The sequence below is a fragment of the Cetorhinus maximus genome, chromosome 10 (genome assembly GCF_964194155.1).
Source record: "Cetorhinus maximus chromosome 10, sCetMax3.hap1.1, whole genome shotgun sequence".
Taxonomy (NCBI): domain Eukaryota; kingdom Metazoa; phylum Chordata; class Chondrichthyes; order Lamniformes; family Cetorhinidae; genus Cetorhinus; species Cetorhinus maximus.
In genome coordinates this window covers 99,424,737-99,449,431 of record NC_135888.1, presented here as the reverse complement: position 1 = coordinate 99,449,431, position 24,695 = coordinate 99,424,737, and the positions used below count along the sequence as shown (strand labels likewise).

The 24,695-nt window shown below is 42.6% G+C and overlaps 1 protein-coding gene across 2 annotated transcripts in view; it reads right to left on the bottom strand.

The window, feature by feature from the left end:
- Window positions 1–24,695, bottom strand: part of LOC144685874 (protein FAM13B-like) — a 176,334-nt gene that overhangs the window by 7,892 nt on the left and 143,747 nt on the right. For both annotated transcript variants that reach the window (XM_078550870.1, XM_078550871.1), the window contains 4 exons: window positions 22,372–22,455; window positions 21,539–21,634; window positions 12,414–12,497; window positions 11,144–11,334 (listed from right to left, as the gene is read on the bottom strand). In XM_078550870.1, the coding sequence (XP_078406996.1) occupies window positions 11,144–11,334; window positions 12,414–12,497; window positions 21,539–21,634; window positions 22,372–22,455 (455 nt within the window). The remainder of the gene's footprint in view (window positions 1–11,143; window positions 11,335–12,413; window positions 12,498–21,538; window positions 21,635–22,371; window positions 22,456–24,695) is intronic.

The following is a 24,695-nucleotide window of genomic DNA, read 5'->3' as shown; positions in this document are numbered from 1 at the left end:
TGTATAAAAAACAATATGACACCTTCATGGGTGAAATTAAAAATAAATATTTCCCTTTAAAAACTTCATGCAATGTTTTTCAGGTGGCCTCTTAGTCAGGAATTTTAAAAAATTTCTTTCAACTGCAGGCAGGCATGGCAACAGTCTTCAAATATTCCACACTTTGCAAGAATGCCAATATAAGGGGAAAACAACAATTTATACTGTTATGAGAAAAGAGTGCTGAATGGTTGACAAGTGACTCTGATTGTATTAATGGACTCCATCCTGCACTCAGGAAATGGAGCAGTCAAATGAACTCCCTTTCCTTGGCATACTAGGTGAGAAATCTGCCAGGGGTTCTCTACCACAAGTCTACCTTCACTGGTCAATATGCACTTTGGAATTCTTACAGTTCCACAAGCTATAAGATTGCTCTTATTGGCAACCGTGTAAATAACACCACAGCCATTTGATCACCATACAAGCTTGATACTGATATAGGGTGCATTAAAGGCATCCTGTGGGATAATGGCTACCCTGATCAGATGACATCATGCTGTATATTGTGCAAACTCATGAGCGGGCCTAAGGCCGTCACTTTAGGCCCTGAAAAGTGCCTAGTGTACCTCATATTACCGTGGAAGGGCAAGGTATCTAAAAAAATTTAACAGGGGAAGCTGTTGTTTCACACTGCTACTATGCAGTAGCAACACAAGTCATATTCAGCAATAACAGAATGCTGCCATCAAGCCAAAAAGATGTTCTGCCTATCACACAAATGAGTAATGTGGTATATGAATTTCAGTGCCAGTGTGATGCTAGGTATGTGCTAGATGCTAGGCCTTAGATCCCAAAGACTGGCAGATCATATCAAATAGCATGCCCCAGCCATTTGCAATGGGCAAGGTACAGACCATACCCAACAAGCCCATGCTTGCAAAACTCAAAACAATATCCAACGTTCAATGTAATTCCACTATTGGACAAAATTTGCTAAATAAACCTCAATGTGTTAAGAATTAGGCTGACAACCCATTTAAGGGTCAGTCGGGCTCACAACATTTGCGTGTACTGGAAGCTACATATTTTAATAAACAGGACCCTGTCCATTGCAGACAGAAAGAACATGTACACTCATTGCACCTGTTTCAGCTAAACAAAATAAGTGACAGCCATTCGTTGACTCATTCCTCTGAGCAATGTCTTGACCAATCAGGGTCAAGCTGCCCGATTTAAATTTTAAAAATGCTTGGCAGTTAACTGTCAGTCACCATCAACTGGTGCATTCTCCATGGCAACACCTCTACCAGAGTCCACTTGCCAACCAATCAGCACTCTCTACTCATACAGTATAAATTGTTGTTTTCCCCTGGTTTTGGTATTCTTACAAAGTGTCCTGATGAATGCAAGACGAAAAGTGTTGATGTCTCTTTTTTCTGCAATACTGAAGTTCTGTACTATCAAACGACTAAAACAAGTTTATCTAATTTCAGTACCAAATTGAACAGAAGCTTGGTGGGAGCGGTGTACAAAGCATAGAATGTACAATGAGGAAGATTAGACCCACAGTGGGTAGTTCAGCATATTAAATCATTTTCCATGATACCAAATGCTGCTAAAAATGGAGGCAGCACTCTAACAATTTGAATCCACTGGCTAGCCTAGGGCAATGATACCCAAGTTGCCTTGTGTATAACGTACAAAGATAGCGCATTAACCACACAGGAAGGTCACAGCATGCACAAAATTGACTTGTAGCCTTTCCACCCCTTCCCTCAGACACAATTCTTTTGGATAATTTAAGAGCTAATGGTTTAAAAAGCATTAGTTTTCAAAATTGAGATCCGTATGGATACCAGATTAATTTCCATGAGATACAATGCCTTACAATTCTTTGTATTTTTCTTTGAGGAGGGAGACTGGATGGTAGGAGAAGGCAACTAGAGTGAGTACGAGGAAGGGACAAATGGAACATGGATAAAGAGGGGGCTATCCAGAGTGTGTGCAGCAATCAAGCCATTCTGAAGGTCTTCAATCTACATACACTTCTCATTTACAAAACTATTTCTTGTTGCTATGTTTTAGTCTCACTTGTGCTGAATTTATTATAAATTTTTATTTCCACATTTACAACAAAATGTTCAATGTGAACATGTCACAGGGTAATTACATCCTCATTCAAATGGTGGCGCTCTAGCACTACTGATAAAAGATCATCGGCAGAGGGATAAAATGTGTGGAGGTTAAGAGAGTGTAGGTATAGGGTGGGACAAGTCATGAAAGTGAGAGTGAGAATTTTAATTTAATGTTTTGAAAATAGGAAATTGCATTAGATCAGTAAGGAAAGGGGACAAAAGCATCAATAAAAATTCTCATGAGAAGCGGTGGTGAAGATGGAAGTAAGCAAATTTGAAGTTCAGCTCTGGACCAAACACTAAACCCACGTTTCATATGATTTATTTCAGCCTGAGCAAGGTGATCAAGAGGGGGGTGGATTCTATGGCAAGGGAACCAAATTTATTCCACGGTGTTGACTAATGAAGAGGTAGGACTGAATGCCATAAGCACATATATGGAGGGCTAAAGATATTACCAAAAGACAGAATGTATATCAACAAAAGGAGTGGGCCAAGTTAAGGTCCTTCAGGTGCTCCAGAAGTGATAATGTAGGCAGGAAGAAAAGTCATTGCTGCAGATGTGTTGGCTGTGTCAGACAGGTAGGAGTGGACTCTCATACACAGTTGAGGAGAAGCAATAAAAAAAAAGTTTGATTGACTGTATCAAACACCATAGAGATGTTGAGGAGAAATAAAACAATTCTTCACAGTCACCACACAGGATGTCATTCCTAGTCGATAAAAGGCTGGGTTCTATGATGAATAGGGAAGAGTCAAATTTGAAAGTAAAGAAAACTGTTCAGCATTTATATAGTAAGTTTACATGACCTCAGAATGTCCCACATCACTTCACAGCTAAAACTACTTTTAAAATGTAGTAATGTAAAATTAGCGGTCAATTTGCACACAGAAAGATCCCTCAAGCAGTAAAGGGATAAATTACTAGATGATCTATTTTAAAGGTGAAAGTTGAGAGCTAAACATTGGCCAGGACATAAAACTTGCTCATTCCAAAGAGTTTTCAATACCAATATCAAAGATGAAGAAAGCAAGTTTATGGCTGAGCATATGGAAATGGTAGAGATACTAAATAAGTACCTTGCTTCCGAGAGAATGCGGACATTGAGACTGTAGAAACACCAGAGGTGGGTACAGAACTGTTAGCAGAGAAAAACAAATGGTACTAAGAAGTTGCTAGAACTCATCAGAAGATCCTGATAAAAGGAAATCTGTAGATGCGCTGTTCTTGGAATTTCCAAAGGGCATCTGATGTGGTGCCACTTCAAAGATTACTTTACAAAATAAGAGCTCATGATGTAAATAGGTAACATAGTAGCTAACCAATCCTCTATCCAATGCTAACAGGAAGCAGAGAGTAGGGATAAATGAGTAATTTTCAGGTTGGCAGGCTATAACTAGTAGAGTGCCCCAGGGATTGGTGCTGAGGCCTCAACTATTTACAATCTATATCAATGCGTCTTGGACAAAGTGACTGAATATATGGTAGCTAAATTTGTTGATAACAAAGATAGGTAGGAAAGTAAGTTGTCAAGAAGACATAAGGAGCCTGAAAAGGGATATAGGTGTCAATGTGTTATCAATTACATTGTTATGATTTGTTAATATCGATTACATTGTTAAGGGAAACGGGTGAAGGGTATTTGAACACAAATAGGGGATAGCTGGGACAATGGGTACATGTGAGGAGTGTTGACACTGAACAAAGACAATAAATTCTCTCAGCAAGGAAAGGCTCTGTGCCCTAATTTTGACTTCACCAACCAGCGTGGATCCTACGAACAATAGATAGGTTAAGTGAATGGGAAAAATTTTGGAAGATGGAGTGTAATGTGGGGAAATGGGAACTTGTCAACTTTGGCAGGAAAAAAAGCAGCATATTATTTAAATGGAGATAACACTCTGCAGTACAAAGGGATCTGGGTGCCCTGGTACATGAATCACAAAGTTAGTATTGTTATGATCTCTAGCTGAGGTTACCACTAGACAAGCCTGATCCCAGGGTGGAACCTAGCTTGATAGATCCTAACTTTTATTTGTTTGTTTAGATACGTGGAGAGTGGCTACCAAACAGAGTCACCGGCGTCAGCTAATGAACTTCTAACAAAAGCATATATATACAGATTTGTAAGGATAGCACACAAGTTACAAAAGCTATCTTATACGTTAATGTCCACAGTAAATACACAATCCATGTAAACCAATAGGCAACCAGTGGTCAGACACACCACACTCTGAAACCAAGTGACAGATGCCACCTCAATCAGATGCTATGGATCTCTCCCCACAGGCATGAGTCAACCAGTCTCACTGAACTCAATCTTTTACACAAGGGTTTCCAATCCCCACTTTCCAAGACATCACCTTGGAATCTTCTCCCAAACTGACGTTTTCTCTCAGGCACCATCCACAAGGGTTTACCTCTAGGGTTTTGAACTCTCCTTCCGGTGTTCCTCTTCCCTGGGTCACCCTATGCATTAAAGCTTTCTTCCATGCACTCTCTCTCATTGACTCAGCTGTCAACAGTACACCACTGCTTCATATGCCCATAGCAAAGAGTTACAGGCCTTCAGTTGTCTCTTTGGATCTTCTGGCCCCATGCAAGCTGTTCTCGCTTTAAATCTGCTTTCTGTATCTTTTGTCTCTTTAAATCTGAAGGTCGGAGCCGTTCTCTCTGCCCCTCAAGCTTAACTTCACTTAACAGGGCCTTTTCCCAGTTCTTGCCCTTTCTTTGGCTAGAAGGTCTGCTTGGGACTTTCTCCTGTTCCACTCCCCTGTATTGGGGTCTTTTCTTTAGCTTGGGAAGGCTATCTGTCCCCTTTGCTCCAGTTTCTCTTGGCAGCTACTTTCAAAACCAACTGAACTCAAACAGCTTCCAAATCAACTGTTGTTTCTAGTTTCTTATGTGTGTTTGTGGGAGGGACCTGCCTCTCTAGACCCATTGCTAGGCAACAGCCCAGTTTTTCTACTCATTTGCTTAACTTAGCTGCAACAGCTGTAAAACTCTCATTAGAAATGCAAGCACCTTTTAAAGTGAAACAAAAATTCAACTTGACCTTTTCTTAACACAAAGATACAGAAATACAAATCAAACTTAAACATTAAAGATAAAACTCATTTTTAACACCCATAAATACAAACTTACTTAAACTCTCTCTATTTCCTAAAAGTATGCAGTACAGCAAGTGATTAGGAAAGCAAATGGAAATGTTGGAGTTAATTGCAAGGGGAATCGAATATAAAAGTAAGGAATTGTTGCTACAGCTTTGCAGGGTCTTAATGAGACCGCAGCTAGAGTACTGTGTTCAGTTTGCGTCTGCTTACTTAAGAATATAACTGCATTGGAAGCAGTTCAGAAGTTTCACTTGCCTGATTCCTAGGATGAAGGGGTTATCTTATGAAGAAAGGTTGAGTAGGTTGGGCATATACCCATTGGAGTACAGAGGAATAAGAGGTTATCTTATTGAAACAAAGATCCTGAGGGGGCTTGACAGAGTGGATGCTGAGACATGTTTCTCCTAGTGGGGGAGTCTAGGACGAGAGGACACAGTTTAAAAATTAGGGCTCTCCTATTTAAGATGGAGATGAGAATTTTTTCCTCAGAGTCATTAGTCTGTGGAATTCTCTTCCCAAGAGAGCAGTGGAGGCTGGGTCATTAAATATATTTAAAGGTTGAGTTAGATAGGTTTTTTGATTGACAAGGTAGTTAAGGGTTATTTATGGGAGGCAGTGGAGAGTGAAGTCAATAGTACTGAAGACTTCTGCTCCAGAACTTGCCGCGCCCCTAGCCAAGCTGTTCCAGTACAGCTACAACACTGGCATCTACCCAGCTATGTGGAAAATTGCCCAGGTCCTGTACACAAAAATGACAAATCCAACCTGACCAATTACTACCCCATCAGTCTATGCTCAATCAATAAAGTAATGGAAGGATTCATCAACAGTGCTATCAAGCAGCATATGCTTAGCAATAACCTGCTCACTGACACCCAGTTTGGGTTCCGCCAGCGACACTCAGCTCCTGACCTCATTACAGCCTTGGTTTAAACATGGGCAAAAGAGATGAACATCTGAGGTCAAGTGACAGTGACCACCCTCGAGATCAAGGCAGCATTTGACAGAGTGTGGCATCAAGGAGCCCTAGCAAAACTGGAGTCAATGGGAATCAGGGGGGAATCTCTCTGCTGGTTGGAGTTATACCTATCACAAAGGAAGTTGGTTGTAGTTGTTGGAGGTCAGTTATCTCAGTTCCAGGACATCACCGCAGGGAGTTCCTCAGGGTAGTGTCCTTGGCCCAACCATCTTCAGCTGCTTCATCAATGATCTTCCTTCCAACATAAGGTCAGAAGTGGGAATGTTCGTTGATGATTGCACAATGTTCAGCACCATTCATGAGCCCTCAGATACTGAAGCCACCCATGTCCAAATGCAGCAAGACCTGGACAATATCCAGGCTAGGGCTGACAAGTGGCAAGTAACTTTCGCACCACACAAGTGTCAGGCAATGACCATCTCCCACAAGAGAGAATCCAACCATTGCCCCTTGATGTTCAATGGCATTACCATCACTGAATCCCCTACTATCAACACTCTGGGGGTTACCACTGACCAGAAACTGAACTGGACTGGACTAGCCATGTAAATACTGTGGATACAAGAGCAGGTCAGAGGCTAGGACGAGTGTGACGAGTAACCAACCTCCTGACTCCCCAAAGCCTGTCTATCATCTACAAGACACAAGTCAGGAGTGTGATGGAATACTTCCCACTTGCCTGGATGAGTGCAGCTCCCACAACACTCAAGAAGCTTGACACCATCTATGACAAAGCAGCTCGCTTGATTGGCACCACATCCACAAACATTCACCCCCTCCACCACCAACGCACAGTAGCAGCAGTGTGTACCATCTACGAGATGCACTGCAGGAATTCATCAAGGTTCCTTCAACAGCACCTTTCAAACCCATGACCACTACCATCTAGAAGAACAAGGGCAGCAGATAGATGGGAACACCACCACCTAGAAGTTCCCCTCCAAGTCATTCACCATCCTGACTTGGAAATATATCACCATTCCTTCACTGTCGCTGGGTCAAAATCCTGGAAATCCCTTCCTAACAGAACTGTGGGTGTACCCACACCACATGGACTGCAGCGGTTCAAGAAGGCAGCTCACCACCACCTTCTCAAGGGCAACTAGTGATGGGCAATAAATGCTGTCCCAGCAGCGAAGCCCACATCCCATGACTGGATTTTTAAAAATCAGATCAGCCACAATGTATTTGAATGGTAGAGCAGAGGGGCAGAATGGCCTATTCCTGCTCCTAATTCTTGTTAGTAGTAGACAATGCACATAATTGTGTACATTTCTGTGGCAGGCACAGATTGGAAAATATGACTACAATCTTCAAGAAAAAGTAGACTGGGATATTAATACAGGAACTTGTAACCCAGTTAGCTTTGCTTCAGTTGCAAGTAAATAATTAGAACCCATTTATGGGGAGAAATTGAAGAAATAGGAGTTAAGTCAAGGCCTTGAAGCACCAGATTTCTAAAGGGCAGTTTATACTTGACCAATGTTATAGAATTCTTTGAAGAAACAACAGGACCATTAATGCACTGGATATTGTTTCCATAGATTATTCCAAGAAGATTTGCATGGTATCACATAGAAATTATGGCAAAGAAAACAGCATGTGGAATTCAAGGCACTGTGGCCAAATGGGTAAAGAGATGTTTGAAAAACAGAACACATAAGGGTTGGGGTAACTGGAAGTTTCTGAGGCTCAAAATGCATTTGAATGGTGTTCCACCATAGTTTATTACTACGATGCATCACCTTATGGCTGTTGCTTCAGCTTTCATTGCAGTACTTGCAGGTAGGTGAACAGCACACGGTGAGAAGGGAGGGAGACATGCAGTTGAGCAAGGTCTTGGAGCCCAATGAGAAACTGAGCTTCAGAATGGCATTGATCAAGGGTCAGGGGAGGAGACTTGGGAAAATTTCCAGTTAGCCAGTTATTCCGTGAGGAGAGGGGCTGAGCAGGATAAAAGTGATTGGTCTCAGAGCATCTAGTTGACATCCCTGAATTATAGTAAGCACTAATCGGGAGTCCTCCCCATTCAGCAGTTCACAATGGCCTAACACTTGACCTGGAGCTGAACAGTTCAGAAAGGGCCACAGCAACTAAAGGTCACAAGCCCAGTGGGCACAGCCCATCTTAGCCAGACAAAACACACCGTCTAGGCTGAAGGTAATCAATAAGTTTAGTCTCAATGAGCATCTAATGCTTTCTGACAGGTAGGGTTTTGATGCAGAATAAGTTATTGGTCATATATTTTGAACTTGGGCAATTAACACCTACCTTTTGAATTGACTGAGCCACAGCAACATATATTTATATAGCGTATTTAACATACTAAAAGGTTCCAACGTGTTTCACAAGAGCTTTATAAAGTAGAATGACACCAAGCCACATAAGGTGACATTAGATCAGATGACCAAACGCTTGGTCAAAGAGGCAGGTTTAAAGGAGTGTCTTAAAGGAGGAAAGCAAGATAGAGCCAGAGAGATGTGGAGAGAGACTTCAGAGCTTCGGCAAAGGCAGCTAAAGGCATTGACGTCAATGATGGATTAATTGAAATCGGGGATGCTAAAGAGACCAGAGTCAGATAAGCACAATAATTTCAAAGGGTTGTGGAGCTGGCAGAGATTACAGAGATAGGGAGGGGTGAGATCATGGAGGGAATTGCAAACAAGAATGAGAATTTTAAGATTAGGACTTTGCCTGATTGGGAGCTGATGTAGATTAGCGAGCACAGGGGTAACAGGTGAATTGATCTTGGTGTGAATAAGGATACAAGCAACAGAGTTTTCAATTACCTCAAGTTTACCGAGGGTAGAATGTGAAAGACTAGCCAGGAATGTGTTGGAATACTCAAGTTTCAAGGTAACAAAGGCATGAAGGAAGGTTTCAGCAGTTGAGCTGAAGCAGGGGTAAAGCTGGCTGATGTTACGGAGGTGGAAATACCCTATTCTTAGTCATGGCACGGAAGCGTGGTTGAAAGTTTATCTTGGGTTCAAATATGACACCAAGGTTGTGAACACTTTGATTTAGTTTCAGATGGTTTCCAGGGAGAGGGAAGGAGTCAATAGTTAGGGAACAAAGTTTGGAGCAGAGACTGAAATGAATGGCTTCAGCCTTCTCAATACTGGAGGAAATTTCTGCTTAACCAGTGCTAAATAACAGATCAGCAGTCTGATAATTTAACAACATTGGAGGAGTCGAAAGAGATGGTGGTGAGATGCAGCTGGGTCTCGTCAGCATACATGAAAAATCAATGCTGCGCTTTCAGATGACGTTGCTGAGAGGCAGTCTGTAGATGTGAAATAGGAGGGGGTAAAGGGCAGATTCTTGGGGGGATAGTTAAAAGTGCAGGATGGGAAGAGAAGCCATTGCAAGCAATAATCTGGCTGTGATTAGATAGATAAGAGTATAACCAGGTGAGACCAGTCCCAACCAGCTGGACAACAGTGGAGAGGTGTTGGAGGAAGATGGTATGGTCAACCTGTCTGGAAATGGAAGTAAATTGAAATTCTCTGGGTTAACTGATGGGAGTCCAGGTTCTGTGCATATCATTTCACTGTCGGCAAGATGAAGGGATTTAAAGTTGTTTCTGATCTAAGCCCAGATTTTTAATTTACTCTCCAGGAAGTACGAGTCTTGTGTCAAGAAATGAGAGTTAAAAGTTCAGGTGCACGAAATAGCAGGACCAGTGGGCGAAGGGAGAATGGGCCACGTAATAGCAGAAGTATAATGTGACCTGTTAGAGAAAAGATCAACCAGGACCTGTGAGAAGGAGAATGGTTCCAGTGGGAGGAGACCAAATTTTCCCTCTTTGGTGCACGGCCATGCAGCAATTTGGAATAAACAGACAGCTCATAAAAATTCAGTGATTTTTAAACCACGAGCCATCCATGGACAAAAAGGTAGTTCTCAGAAAAATTTGTAGCCCACGCAGCACAAAAAATTTAGATGGAACATTGGAGTACGTTAGGGCTGGAGGCTACTGCAAGTAGATCTAGACATGGTTCAGATATGGACCCAGGCTTGGCAAATGGTACTCAACTTGGGTAAGTGTAATGTAATGCACATTGGCAGGGTTGATATTAAAGATACATATACACAACCGGGCAACAGATCTGGAACAAATGGTTAGAGAGATCTGGGCATTATAGTTTATAATTCTTTAAAAGGTTCATAATCAATGCCATAAAGCTGTACCTAAAGCAAATAGGGTACTGGAATGCATCCATAGGGCTATTCAATATAAAACAAAACATTTTTTTCCTTGCTTAAAATCTTGATGATAATTAAAAACAGTGTGTCCAATTTTGGTCTCATTATGATGGCTGATATTGAGGCTTTGGAAAGGTTCATAGAAATGCCACAAGTCTGATTACCAGTGTGAAGCAACTTAGCTATGCAGAGAAGTTAAAAAGCTCCATCTGTATACTTAACAGAAATGCAAATACAGGTAATTTGATTAAGGTCTATTAAATGATAGAAGGACTAGTTTGTGTTCACACTTATTTCAATTATTTAAGTGCTCCAGCAAAACAAAATGCACTAACATACTGCTAGCTATGCATTACTTTTCCACTCTTCAAATATTAAATTCTGCTTTCCTCAAAGAGGAACTGATGTTCTTGAAAACTTGGAACAAATGACTATCGAAGCACCCCTCAGCTCAATTTGTACATGTGAAGCATCTCTATACACTGGGCACGTATTAGGAAATCATGCTTTTTTTGGAACATAGCACAAATTCACATCTTTACATGTAAATCACAATCAATTATGACTGTCCAGATGGCCACACCAAAACTGTACTAAAATTTGGAGAGAGAATGATCTTCTCATTAAGGTTTTTGACGCAAGACTAATTATCTCTCACCTTTCCCACCACTAAAAACAAAAAAAATGTAATATTACACATCAAAATGTGATACTTCAATATACATACATTGATGCAGCATGAATGCTTGATACCCCTATGTCAAGGCTCAGCCTTACTGAAGTCTCTTTTACAGCTGATGCAATTGTGTTGTGATCATTATCCAACTGATCTAAAAAATTCCGAGCATGTAAGTCTGGCCTTAGGGTAAGAGTGAAGTCTCCTGTCACGTTACAATCATCCTCCTCCTCCTCCTCTTCCTAAAAAGACAAAAATACAAAGAAAGCTATAAACTTGTACTCGCTGATCGATGTGCATGGATACTATTAAATTCACAATTAAAATTCTAAAGATTGCTCAGAGTTTTTATTCAGTTATATAACAGCAGATCCATTCCATGATTAAGATAAAATAACTAGCCACAAGATCAATCTTTTCTATATACTGTAAGACCACTTAATCAAGTAACCAGTTAGTTATAGTAACTAGCTTAGCACAAGTTAACTGATCAAAGCAGCTGTGAAGGGAAACAGTGTTCTCTTGTTTTGCTGGCCAGGGGGTGGTGATGAATGGAAGAGGTAAGAAAGAGCAAAAATAGAATACTTTTTACAGTCAAGATTTCCCAGAGCAAATACCAACTAACTCTTCGGTTTGATAGTTTTACCCGAAAAATAAACTGGAGATGGCGGATTCAAAACTATGTCATCAAGCATAAAAATGCCAAAACAAAGGCGCTTAACTGACAAAGTAGTAGATATGTTTGGAGTCATGAGCATCACATGGAGCAACAGCTACTCCTGAATTGTAGGTCTTTTTGTTAGGAAACGCCTCTTAACTGAGATTCTGACTTCAGCTCAAGACAAGACTGGTGTCATTGCCCACAAAACATTACAGCAGGTCTAGGCATGGAATGGAAGATATTTCTGCCAGAAGATCCACAAATCTTTGACTGTGCCTCCCAATCATCATGAATGTATTTCGTACACCAGACATGTTTATAGAAAATCCAAAGCGGAATTGTGAACAGTCTGTTCCTTACTTGGAATCATACCATACCACACTCCATTATTAACAATCTCCCACATAACTTCTAGCTGTGCCAACTAGCAGTACAACTAAGCTGGAATTAAGCTACAGTTCTTTCACCATTTATTTTCATAATTTATGTACCTTCTTCAAACAATTCCAAGCTGAACTTCAATATGTATTGTTGCACTGTCAACAAAACAATCAAGGGGATTTCACAAACTGCCATCAAAACAATTTGGAGGGTTGTGTAACTAATAAAGCTACAAGTAATGATTCAACTTGATATATTATGAATACAATTAAATCTTACCTTTGTATCTTCAAAGAAGTGGGCCGTTTCACCTTCAATGATTGGCTGTAATGTCTGGCCACGACGTTTGGTCGATGGAGAACCCTGGAAGAGATTGGTGAAAAGGATCATTTATTTCCTGCCTTTTTGAAGGTTTGACAGTAGTAAAAGGTCAAGTGGCAGTTTGGTCTCCTTGTGAAAACTGATCCCATTCTGAAAATACTTTGTTTTGATAACCCCATACTGCATAATTTAATGAATTGTGTGTTAATATGAGGGACTATGATCTCACACTGTATATTTTTATAAAATATATATAGATATGCTCATTGCTATTTCTAAAATTTTGAAACTGAGCAAAGATCTTTAAAATGGCTGAACCTATGTCTGCGTGTGACCTCCAAACAAAACAAGCTAATTGCAGTTTTGGGAAAACTTGCACCTCGTTACCTATGAGGAACCACTAACGACCATCTGTGACCTGTACAGCCCAACTTCAAAGAGAGCTATACAAAGGCTATTTGCATTAAATAATACCGGCTGGCCAGAAGGAGATTGATCATCTGCTAAAACAAAGGCTCTGCAACCTTCCTTTCAATTCCTCATGGCTGAGACATTTAACAGTCTTTGGAATTCAGATGATGGAAAGACATTCTGTGTCAAAGACCTGGTGGAGAGGTGGGAGTCGTGTGACATGGGCCTCTGGCTTGTGGAACAAGCATCATTGCCTTGCTGAACTGCATAGCTTAGTCTGCTGTTGACCATCTAACTAGCAGCCTCATAGACAAGAAGCTCTGCCCAGGTGGAATACCTGGCCCCCATCTACACCGTTTCTGCTGGAAATTCTGTACCGGTCACCGATAAGACTGATTCATCTCTGCATGCTTCTATCATGTGAATTCAACAGCACCGGAAAAGTGAATTATACAGCATCAGTTTTCAACCCTGACCTCTGTGAAGGACTACCTCATTGGACTTTGATTCTGGACTATGGAACCCACGTGAAACCATATTTCTTTTGTCTGTGGTCTCTGCACTGTAAATCTTTCTTTTCTGTATCCCTCTTGTTAGGAAAGAGAGATAGTTTGTTATACTGGGGGAATTTGTGGGAGTTAGGACTGAGTTTTAGCTTTAAAGTTTAAGTTTAATTTGTATTCCCGTATCTGTGTGATAAAAAAGGTCAAATAGAGTTTTAGTTTCACTTTTAAAAATGTGCTGGCATTTTCCAATGAGAGTTTGACGACTTAAGCTAACAAACAAGGGCAGAAGAATTGGACTGTTGCCTAGAAACGGGGGGCAGCGGGGCAGATCCCACCTACAGACACACAGAAAAAACTAAAAAAACAGCAGTTTTAAGTTCAGTTTGAAGCCAGGACCCCAAAGAGACTGGACACTGGGAGAGGGAGCTGTAGATTTCCCAAAAGAAACAAAAGGTCCCAAGGGCAAAGGAATGAGATAGAGACGAGAGAAAGTCCCAAGCAGACCTTCTAGTCAAAGGAAGGGCAGGAACCTGGAAAATGTCCTATTAAGTGAAGTTAAGGGTGAGGGACAGAGAGAGAGGCGCCAAGCTTCAGATTTAAAGAAACAAATGCTGCAGAAAGCAGATTTAAGATGAGAACAGCTTGCAAGAGGCAAGAAGGTCCAAAGAGACAGCTGAAGGTCTGTAACTCTTTGCTATGGGCATGTGAAGCAGTGGTACTGTTGACGGCTGAGTTGGTGACAGTGCATGGAAGACAGCTTGAATGCATGTGGTGACCCAGGGAAGAGGAATATCGGAAGGGGAGTTCGAAACCTTGGAGGTGAACCCTTGAGAAAGGGATCTGAGAGAAAGCGTCGGTTTGGGAGAAGATTGCAAGACGAGGTGTTGGAAAGTGGAGATTGGAAACTCTTGTGTGAAAGACAGTGCACTGGTTGACACACGGTGTGACAAGAATCTGTGGTGATGGTGGTGGTGGGTGTGGGGGGAGGGGGAGTTTAGGAGAGATCCATAGCATCTGGTTGAGGTGACATCTGTCACTTGGTTTTAGAGGGCAATGTGTCTGGCCACAGGTCACCATTAGTTTACATGGTCTGTGTACTTTGCGTTAACATTAAAATATAAGATAGCTTTTGCAACTTGTTATTATCCTTACAAATCTGTATATATCTGTAAAGGTATAATTCTGGGCGAAGGGGTATTGCAATATAGTTCACCTCTTGTTGAATAAATGTTTTGTTATAAGTTCATTAGCTGACTCCTGTGACTCTCTTCAGTAGCTACTCTCCATATATCTAAACAAACAAATAAAAGTTAGGATCTATCAAGCTGGGTTCCACTCTGGGATCAGGCTTGTCCAGGGGTAATCTCAGCTGGGATCATAACACTCCTTACTATCTGAATGCAAAGGGGGCGTTGCAAAATCTCTTTTCGTGTTTTCACTTCGTGCAAATAAAGTAACCCTTTGAGTTCATCCTATCAAGAGTTTGCTGTGGGGTTCTTAATATAAAATTGGATCGCACCAAAACAGGGGAGTTGGGAAATACAACACCGCTTACAAAGAGGAAAACAAATCAAAACACCTTTCTGTTTACAGATGGATGGTGAGAGGAGAAATTAGTGCTGTTTAAATTAACTCCTCCCCTGCCTAACATCATTATAAAGCTGTAATTAATTACATTTTTTAAATTCAATCATGGGATGTGGGTTTCACTGGCTAGGTCAACATTTATTGCCCATCTCCAATTGCCCTCGAGAAGGTAGTGGTGAGCTGCTTTCTTGAACTGTTGCAGTCCATGTTGTGTAGGTACACCCACATGTTGTTAGGGAGTTCCAGGATTTTGACCCAGCAACAGCGAAGGAACTGCAATATATTTCCAAGTTAAGATGGGGGTTGGCTTGGAGGGTGACTTCTAGGTGGTGGTGAAACAATCTGTCTACTGCCCTTGTCCTCCTAGATGGTAGTGGTCGTGGGTTTGGAAGGTGCTGTCTAAGGAGCCTTGGTGAGTTCCTGCAGTGCATCTCATAGATGGTACACACTACTGCCACTATTTGTTGGTGGTAGGGAAGTGAATGTTTGTAGATAGGGTGCCAATAAGCAGGCTGTTTTGTTATGGATGGTGTCAAGCTTCTTGAGTGCTGTTGGAGCTGCATTCATCCAGGCAAGTGGAGAGTATTCTATCACACTCCATAGTGGGCAGGCTTTAGGGAGTCAGGAGATGAGTTACTCGCTGCAAGATTCCTGGCTTCTGACCTGCTCTTGTATATGGCTAGTTCAGTTCAGTTTCTGGTCAATAGTAGCCACCAAGATGTTGATAGTGGAGGATTCAGTGATGGTAATGCCATTGAATGTCAAGGGGTGAAGGTTAGATTCTCTCTTGTTGGAAATGGTCACTGCCTGTCATTTGTGCAGCACAAATGTTATTTGCCACTTCACAACCTAAGCCTGGATATTGTCCAGATCTTGCTGCATTTAGACATGGGCTGCTTCAGTATCTGAGTCGTTGCAAATGGTGAACATTGTTCGCTGATGATTGCACATCGCCACTTCTGACCTTATGATGGAAGGAAGGTCATTGACGATGCAGTTGAAGATGCTTGGGCCTAGGACACTACCCTAAGGAACTCCTGCAGTGATGTTCTAGAGCTAAGATGATAGACTTCCAACAACCACAACCATCTTCCTTTGTGCTAAGTATGACTCCAGCCAGTGGAGAGTTTTCCCTGATTCCCATTAGCTCCAGTTTTGCTAGGGCGCCTCGATGCCACACTCGGCCATATGCTGCCTTGATGTCAAGGGCAGTCACTCTCTCTGGAGTTAATGTGACAAGAAATCAAACTGCTTTTATTCCTGCAATCCTTTTATACAGAAAACAAAATGTCAGATTACCTGTGAGGAGGGAGAACTCATTTGGGGCGGTGTCTGAAAAATTCACAATCTGCAATGTTTAATCAGGTGATCTTTCCTCACTTCACTACATAAAAGACCATTCACTGAATTCACAAAATAATAGAACGATATAACACAAAGGGAGGCCATTTGGCCATCATGCATGCAATTACATCTTACCCTTTCACCTTAAGTTCAAGGCCAACATGTCACAAATCATAGCAGTTTCAAACAGCATCACTTCATAGACAGAATCAAGGGTTTAAGGGTCAAGGGTTAAGTTTTCCTTGAACATGAAATCTGAACTTCTTTCAAAACAATGAGAAAGATGATCAATGGTAGGCAATCGAATTCATTCAACGTCCATGTATAAATAAATGAATACTATTGCACAGAAACCTTCAGTGGTACTCAAAACTTACATACTCTGATTGGCTTGGAACTCCAAAATGTCAAAGCACTTCTCAGTATAGAATTTTCAAATTTATTTAGCCCACTGACAGGTGTGAAAAGTGAGGAAAATCCAACAGTGAAGATCCCCAAGGCAGCAAAATTTCACACTGAATGAGTAAACATACACATTAAATATATTTACTTGTGTTGTGTGTGAAGCTGTTTCCTACTAAAATTAGTGCACATGGATAAAACAGTGTCACTTTAGCCATGCCTGCGTCTAGGCAGTGATTTATAAGGGACATCACTGTTCTACGCCCCTCAATCAATACCAACAATAATAGAGCTGCATATTAATAACTTTGGCAGATGCACCTGTCCCCAAAGGAGCTAGGATGGCTGACAATGGCATCAAAATGATGTCAATGACTGACTATTGTAGTATTCAATTCCATCTCAAAAGCAATCTAATCAGAGTGTGTATTGTCGTCAGTAGTAATGTCTGATAGATGGTGTGTTAAAGCAAACCACAGCTTCTTGAACTCTGAAAAAAAAATGGCTGTGAAACAGACATAATGATTGGAGGAGTAGGAATAGAGTATTTTCCAGTCACTGCTGGAAAGTTGCCACAGAAAAGAGGGAGATCAATATTATGCTCATGGATGTGTACTCACTGCAAGCCCTGGTAGTAGCTGAGAAGGTGTCCTGGCTAATTATCATTACACAATTTACTTAATTTACTGTCTGGCCGTGGTGAACTGTTCTGCTTCAAGACTGATGAGCCTGTGCTGTCTTGTGTGGTTGGGTCTTCTTGGGGATTTATGCAGGGAACCTCTGGACTTATTGGAAATGGACTCTGCTACACATCCTGTTTGCAGCTTCCTTAGCAACTGACTGCCTGTGGCTTGTTTAAGAGCAAAGCCTAACTTTTTTCCTCATCCAACACTCTAGACTCCTTCACAATCATGACATTGCTTTTTGTGTTCCCAGTCTCTGCTGTTTTGCCCAAGTTGTTCTTTTATTTCTTCTGGGCAATTGATTGTCAGCTTAGTTGAGCAACAGGTATGAGGAACTCTGTACGGAGCTTGTATTTGAGAGATATTTCCTTACCCCAAAGTGAAACCAAGTTACTGGGCAGAGGGTTGTGAAGTGATTCTTGGTTGAGATCATTTCTGATAAATTAGACTAGCTGATATTGCTGTGGGGATGAAAGCCAGTTTAAAAAAAAGGCAAACAGAAACTAATTGAGGGTGTCATGTTTCAGTCTGTGATGCTACCGCAGAATGCAGACTCAGAACTCCTTGGCCAAGAACTTCCGGTGGTGGTGGTGGTTTGGGGTGGGGTGGGGAGTTGTTTGGGGACATATCTGGGAGGTACCACAGAAGATACACTGGGGGGGGCCTCCCCCAAACTTTCCCACACAAGGACCACACAGCAATTGCCCGGGAAGTTAGAACTTCAATGGGCAATTACCCTGCACTGGGAACCGGGTGAAACTCCAATTTAAATCGGAGAATCTGGATGATTTTGACACTCTCAGTAGAATACTTACCCAGGAAAAATTAGGGTTAAAACCATTTCTAATGCCTGGGTGACTATATTACTGACCCCAATCCCCAGCCACCCTCCCCACTGACCCACCCCCCAACCCAACCCCCTCCAACCATCCAAACTCCCCCCAACTACCTGCGCCCCTTCCCCGGCCACCCAATTCTCCCTCCCCCAACCATCCCCCCCAACCACCCAATCACAACCACTAGCACCCCCCACCCCTTCCAACCACCCTAGCCTCCCCCACCCACCCCCAGCTTCTTAAAGTGGCTAGGTCCTTTAAACTTACCTGGTTTACGGCAGCTGGTGCCATGAAATGGGCGTGTGGCTTCACTTCCCTCGAAGCTGCTGCCCTGCACTTGAAGGAGTCTGGAGCTGCTGCACTACACATTTCTCACCAGGCCTGGGTCAGAAGTCCAGGTGAGAAATGTGCAGTTCCGACTAAGCTAAATAAAAAAGAGTGGAGTGGCAATCTGACTGCGATTGCCATTCCACTGAAGTTTTTTCCCCTTGTGAGTTCAGGAATAGCAAGCAGAACTCTCTATGCAAAGGTCGGTTTTCTGTTTGGCACCAAGAGAACACCTGAAGCTCTTGATGAAGTAATGTGCAAACGAGCTGGTGTGAATGGCTCAGACATGCTAAAGAGTGTGTTTGTACCAGAGGTGACCAGATCATGAACTGGGGTGTTGTTGGTTGGTCAGTTGAAAAGGAACTCTGGAAAGATGCACCATCAGCACTGTAGCGATCCGAGGGAAAGAGGGTTTGTAGAAGTGGACCTTGACAGCGTTAATCTTACCCAGGGTCCTTGGATGGAATACAGCTGCCAGTGAAAGTGACATGAGGGCCAAATCCAGTGAGTGGAAAAAGAGAGAGATCTTACGTACCAGAGGCAGAGTTTGAAAGATAGAGACTGCACCTGGTGCCACATTTGTACTGGCAGTATCATTGAAACAGTTGAGAGCTATCTTTGTTTTATCAACTATTTAAAGTGAACTTCATTGTTTCTATTGAAATGTCATTTGCCTGTTAATGCTTGCTTAATTTTATGTTGATTTTGAGTTTGACCATTACAGTAAACATTTTAAAAAGGTGAAATCTTATTCATCAGTTTCTTCTGTTGGAGTCGTTTGGGGATTCCTTCCTTCTAAGGTTATCAGTTTCTACAGGAATCATAACACAGGCCAGGTATTTGACAGGTTCGTGGTGATTCTCTATCCTGGATTTGCTAGGGGAGGGGGGAGGGAATGAGGGAGGGGAAAAAAAAAAGAGTAGGCATGCATCTTCAGAGATGTGGCATCTCTGGGAGAGTGACAGGTGGGAGCAAGGCTGAATTTTTTAAGGAGTCAGAGGCAGAAGCAGCTGAGATGAAGCTGATCCATCAAAGCCTAAAGCCACAGGTTCAGACTGACTTCAGCTCTTGAGCAACCTTACTTAGTGTTCGCAAGAGAAGGGGACAAGCGCTAGAAGCATCTGACTTGCAAGTACATCCATTAGGTTTATAACAACTGAATCTTCACTAGCAGGGTGTTCTAGTGCCTGAATTCCCAAGGTACAAACAAGAAATTCAACGCATGTGAAGTCAGAAGTACAAAACACTGTAGACCAATTTCCTGCATCAGTAGGTCCAACTGAAAGAGCGTACACTTCCATTTATATTTTTCTTCTTCCCCTTCATCGAAAAAAAGTTGGATATTCCATCTGATACAGTGTATACAGTTCAATTGGGAAATTTCACAGTTATGAGACTATTGTGAAGCTAGCCATGGGCTGAAATATGTTCTATTCAAGATGAATTAGTTATGAAGGAATTTTTCAAACAGGGAGTTGCCCAAGACTAACTCTTTTACAAGGGATTGTGTAGCTGGTAGCATGGCCTCTTTTACATCAATGCTGGCAATAAAACTGCTTTGAGCAATGTAGAAGGTTTTGATAAAGCTGCCTTCGCTTCCTTAAAGATTGGTATACAACTTTGGAGTTAATCAGGTTGACAATTCTGTACCATCTCAGGAAGAAATCACATTTTCAGACAATTACCTGCTTACAATGAGGTTTCCTTTCTAACCAGAGGTTGTGATAATCTTGTGATCGGGATATCATTCAAACAAGTGGTTATTACGAGGACACTTTTGCCAAGTTTGGAGTACATTTAAAAATGAAGTAACATTAGAAGACAGCAAAGTAATGTTGCTAATATCAGTGACTGTGAAGGATCTAGGATCAACGCAAATGCTATATCTGGGTGTCAGTCCCCCCAGTCAGTAGCACAATGAGTTGATGAAACTTCAAGGAATCAAGGGATATGGGCAGCTGGCCAGAAAGTGGAGTCGAGGTAGATGACCAGCCATGAAAATACTAAATGGCAGAGCAAGACTAAGGGGCCATATGACTTACTCCTGCTACGGTTTCTTCTATAATGTTCTTAAATGGCTTACTCCTGTTCTGATGCAACACCCAGTTCTACCTCATTTCTAATTCATTTGATCCTTCTACTGCCTCAATGTTTTCAGATAACTTGCCCTGGATGAGCTCCAATTAAAAATTGGCCTCTGCTGCAAACTCTAATCGATTGCCGCCATCTCAGGCTGAAACAAACTGCTTGCAACCTTAATGTCCTATTTGACCCTAAGCTGAGCTACTAATCTGATAACCTCACCATCACCAAGACTGCTGACTTACAACTCCACAATATTGTTTATCTCCATCCCTGCCTCAGTCCATTTGTTGCTGAAATCCTCATCCATGCTCTTGCTACCTCTGGACTAGACTACTCCAATATTGTCCTGGCTGGCAGCACATCTTGCACTTTCCATGAACTTCAACACATCCAAATTCTTGGCACTTGTATCCTAACTCTCACCAAATCCCAGTCACCCATCACCCTTGGATTCACTTATTTACACTGGCTTGTAGCCACAAACGCCTTCATGTTAAAATTATCATCTGTGTGTTCAAATCCATATCTGCGGCTTCATCCCATCCCTTCTCTGCAACCTCCTCCTACCTTAAAACGCAAAGCATAGTATTCCTCAAACTCTGGCCTGTTGTCCACGTCCCATTTCCTTTACCCCAACACTGGCAGCCATACATTTAGCAGTCTACACCCCAAGCTCTGGAATTCCTTCCCTGGATCCCTGCCTCTCTTACCTCCTTTAAGGCCCTCTTTAAAATCTACCTCTTTGAACAAGCATTTAGTCAATTGTCTTAATGTCTCCTTTTCTGGCTAAGTTTTGTCAGATTATGCTGCTGTGAAGTGCCTTGTAATGCTTTACTATGTTGAAGGCACTGTATAAAATGCAAGTTGTTAATTTTGTTACTTTGAGGGGCCTTCACACTTACAATTACCGGTGTTGCGCTTGCTTTGGCCAACATCTGTTTCACAAGTCGGTATCTATCATATAAAGGCTTCACCAGCTGCCTTTCTTCCCTAGTAACCTGGGAAATTAGACAAACTTCATTAGATAATGAGTACTAAGCAGGACAGTAAACTGGACATAAATGTATACTCTTACAAGGCGATTGGAATGCTTTCATAGATGGTTCCATTGTCTCAATGTCTACACTAAACAGTTAATACACAAAATATTCAATTATTACACTAATTTTACTCAAAAAATAACTGTTGTCTTATTTATGACTTTTTCATTAATTCATATAACTTTATCGATACCAGGGAATACAACAATCTAATCCAGTACAATTTTTAGATACTAATTTACAAACCATTCTAGCTTCACCTTGGAAGTTTGTAATGCTACCTGAATTACTGGTCATTAAAAAATTAAAAATTTTCAATTGCAATTTGTCAACATTGGCCAATGTTAAGTTACTTTCATCCCAAAGCCAATCACAAAATTATTTCACGTGAATAGTCATTTTTACAGAATTAACAGCAGAATAATACAAATTCTTACTACATGTAACAAATACCAACATAACACTTGTTACCTCCAGATTCGCAATCCATTTTGTACACTTCTCCAGTCAGCTCTAAAATATCTTACTTCTTAACTGCATCAAATTCACTCCTCACTTGATAAAAACTGATATTTTACGTTGATGTACACAACACACTTAATTAATGTAATGCTTGACATTTAAGTTTAGATTTAAAAAGTGCCAATAATTATGATTGATCAACAAGTCCTAAAAATAGATAAGAGTAAACATACCGGATGTCCATGAATACTCTCAAAATATAACAGACTCTTCTGAAGGGCTATCTTCTCTGCCGTTAAATGGTTTTGTCTCATTTCCTGTTAATTAAATACATTTGGAATTAAACAATGTGAAATTCTAATGGCAACACAACATTCCAAACGTTGTAAAGCAATTTGTCAGCTATAAGCTTGGGCACTGCTTCTATTTGCATTTTAAATAGTCTGGATTAATTCTGATTTTTTTTTCCCCTTTTGACACATGGGCCAAATCTTCCTGTCTCTGAATTATCGGAAATTGGATAAACGACCGAAGTTGCTCATTGGCCCCCTGTGGAAGTCCTGATGTGTGGACCTATGTGGGAACTGCCCAGAAAGTTTCAACTTCCAATGGACAATTTTCATGCTCCATAGGACCCCCCACAAATGTCTCTGACTCTGAGCTAGAGACTTCAGATTCAAACAGTTCCAACGTACTTACCTGGATAGTTACCCAAGAAACGTTAGACAATTAAAACTAGTCCAACATCTGGATAACTACACAATTGACCCCCCCAATCACTCACAGTGACACTGCCACCACATCCACCTCCCTTACCCATTCACATACATTCATCCACTCACCCATTCACCAATATTATGCTTCAGTCATACAGGGCATTGGTGAGACCACATTTCGAATACTGTGCGCATTTTTGATCTCCTTATTTAAGGATGCAAAATGCATTGGAGGCAGTTCAGAGGAGGTTTAGTAGATTGATACCTGGAATGAGTGGGTTGTCTAATGAGGTTAGGTTGGGCAGCTGGGCTTTTTCCACTGGAGTTTGGAAGAGTGAGAGATCCTGAATGGTCTTGACAAAGTGAATGCGAAAAGGATGTTTCCGCTTGTGTTTGAATCCAGAACGAGGGGGCACTGTTTTAAAATTAGGGGTTGCCCTTTTGGGACAGAGATGAGGAGATATTTTTTCTCTCTAAGGGTTGTGTGGCTTTGCAACTCTCTGCCTCAGGCGGTGGTGGTGGGGCACTAAAATATTTTTAATGCGGGGATAGATAGATTCTTGTTAGGCAAGGAATCAAAGGTTATCGGGAGTAGACGGGGATGTGGAACTCGAAACACAAACAGATCAGCCATGATCTTACTGAATGGTGGGGCAGGCTCGAGGGGCCGAATAGCCTACTTTAGCTCCTATTTCATATGTTCGTATCCACCCACGCACCCACACTCGCTCCCCCCCTGCACTCGCCCCCTCACTCACCAACATTCGCCCGCCCACCGACCAACATTCGCCCGCCCACCAACCAACATTCGCCCGCCCACCAACCAACATTCGCCCGCCCACCAACCAACATTCGCCCGCCCACCAACCAACATTCGCCCGCCCACCAACCAACATTCGCCCGCCCACCAACCAACATTCGCCCGCCCACCAACCAACATTCGCCCGCCCACCAACCAACATTCGCCCGCCCACCAACCAACATTCGCCCGCCCACCAACCAACATTCGCCCGCCCACCAACCAACATTCGCCCGCCCACCAACCAACATTCGCCCGCCCACCAACCAACATTCGCCCGCCCACCAACCAACATTCGCCCGCCCACCAACCAACATTCGCCCGCCCACCAACCAACATTCGCCCGCCCACCAACCAACATTCGCCCGCCCACCAACCAACATTCGCCCGCCCACCAACCAACATTCGCCCGCCCACCAACCAACATTCGCCCGCCCACCAACCAACATTCGCCCGCCCACCAACCAACATTCGCCCGCCCACCAACCAACATTCGCCCGCCCACCAACCAACATTCGCCCGCCCACCAACCAACATTCGCCCGCCCACCAACCAACATTCGCCCGCCCACCAACCAACATTCGCCCGCCCACCAACCAACATTCGCCCGCCCACCAACCAACATTCGCCCGCCCACCAACCAACATTCGCCCGCCCACCAACCAACATTCGCCCGCCCACCAACCAACATTCGCCCGCCCACCAACCAACATTCGCCCGCCCACCAACCAACATTCGCCCGCCCACCAACCAACATTCGCCCGCCCACCAACCAACATTCGCCCGCCCACCAACCAACATTCGCCCGCCCACCAACCAACATTCGCCCGCCCACCAACCAACATTCGCCCGCCCACCAACCAACATTCGCCCGCCCACCAACCAACATTCGCCCGCCCACCAACCAACATTCGCCCGCCCACCAACCAACATTCGCCCGCCCACCAACCAACATTCGCCCGCCCACCAACCAACATTCGCCCGCCCACCAACCAACATTCGCCCGCCCACCAACCAACATTCGCCCGCCCACCAACCAACC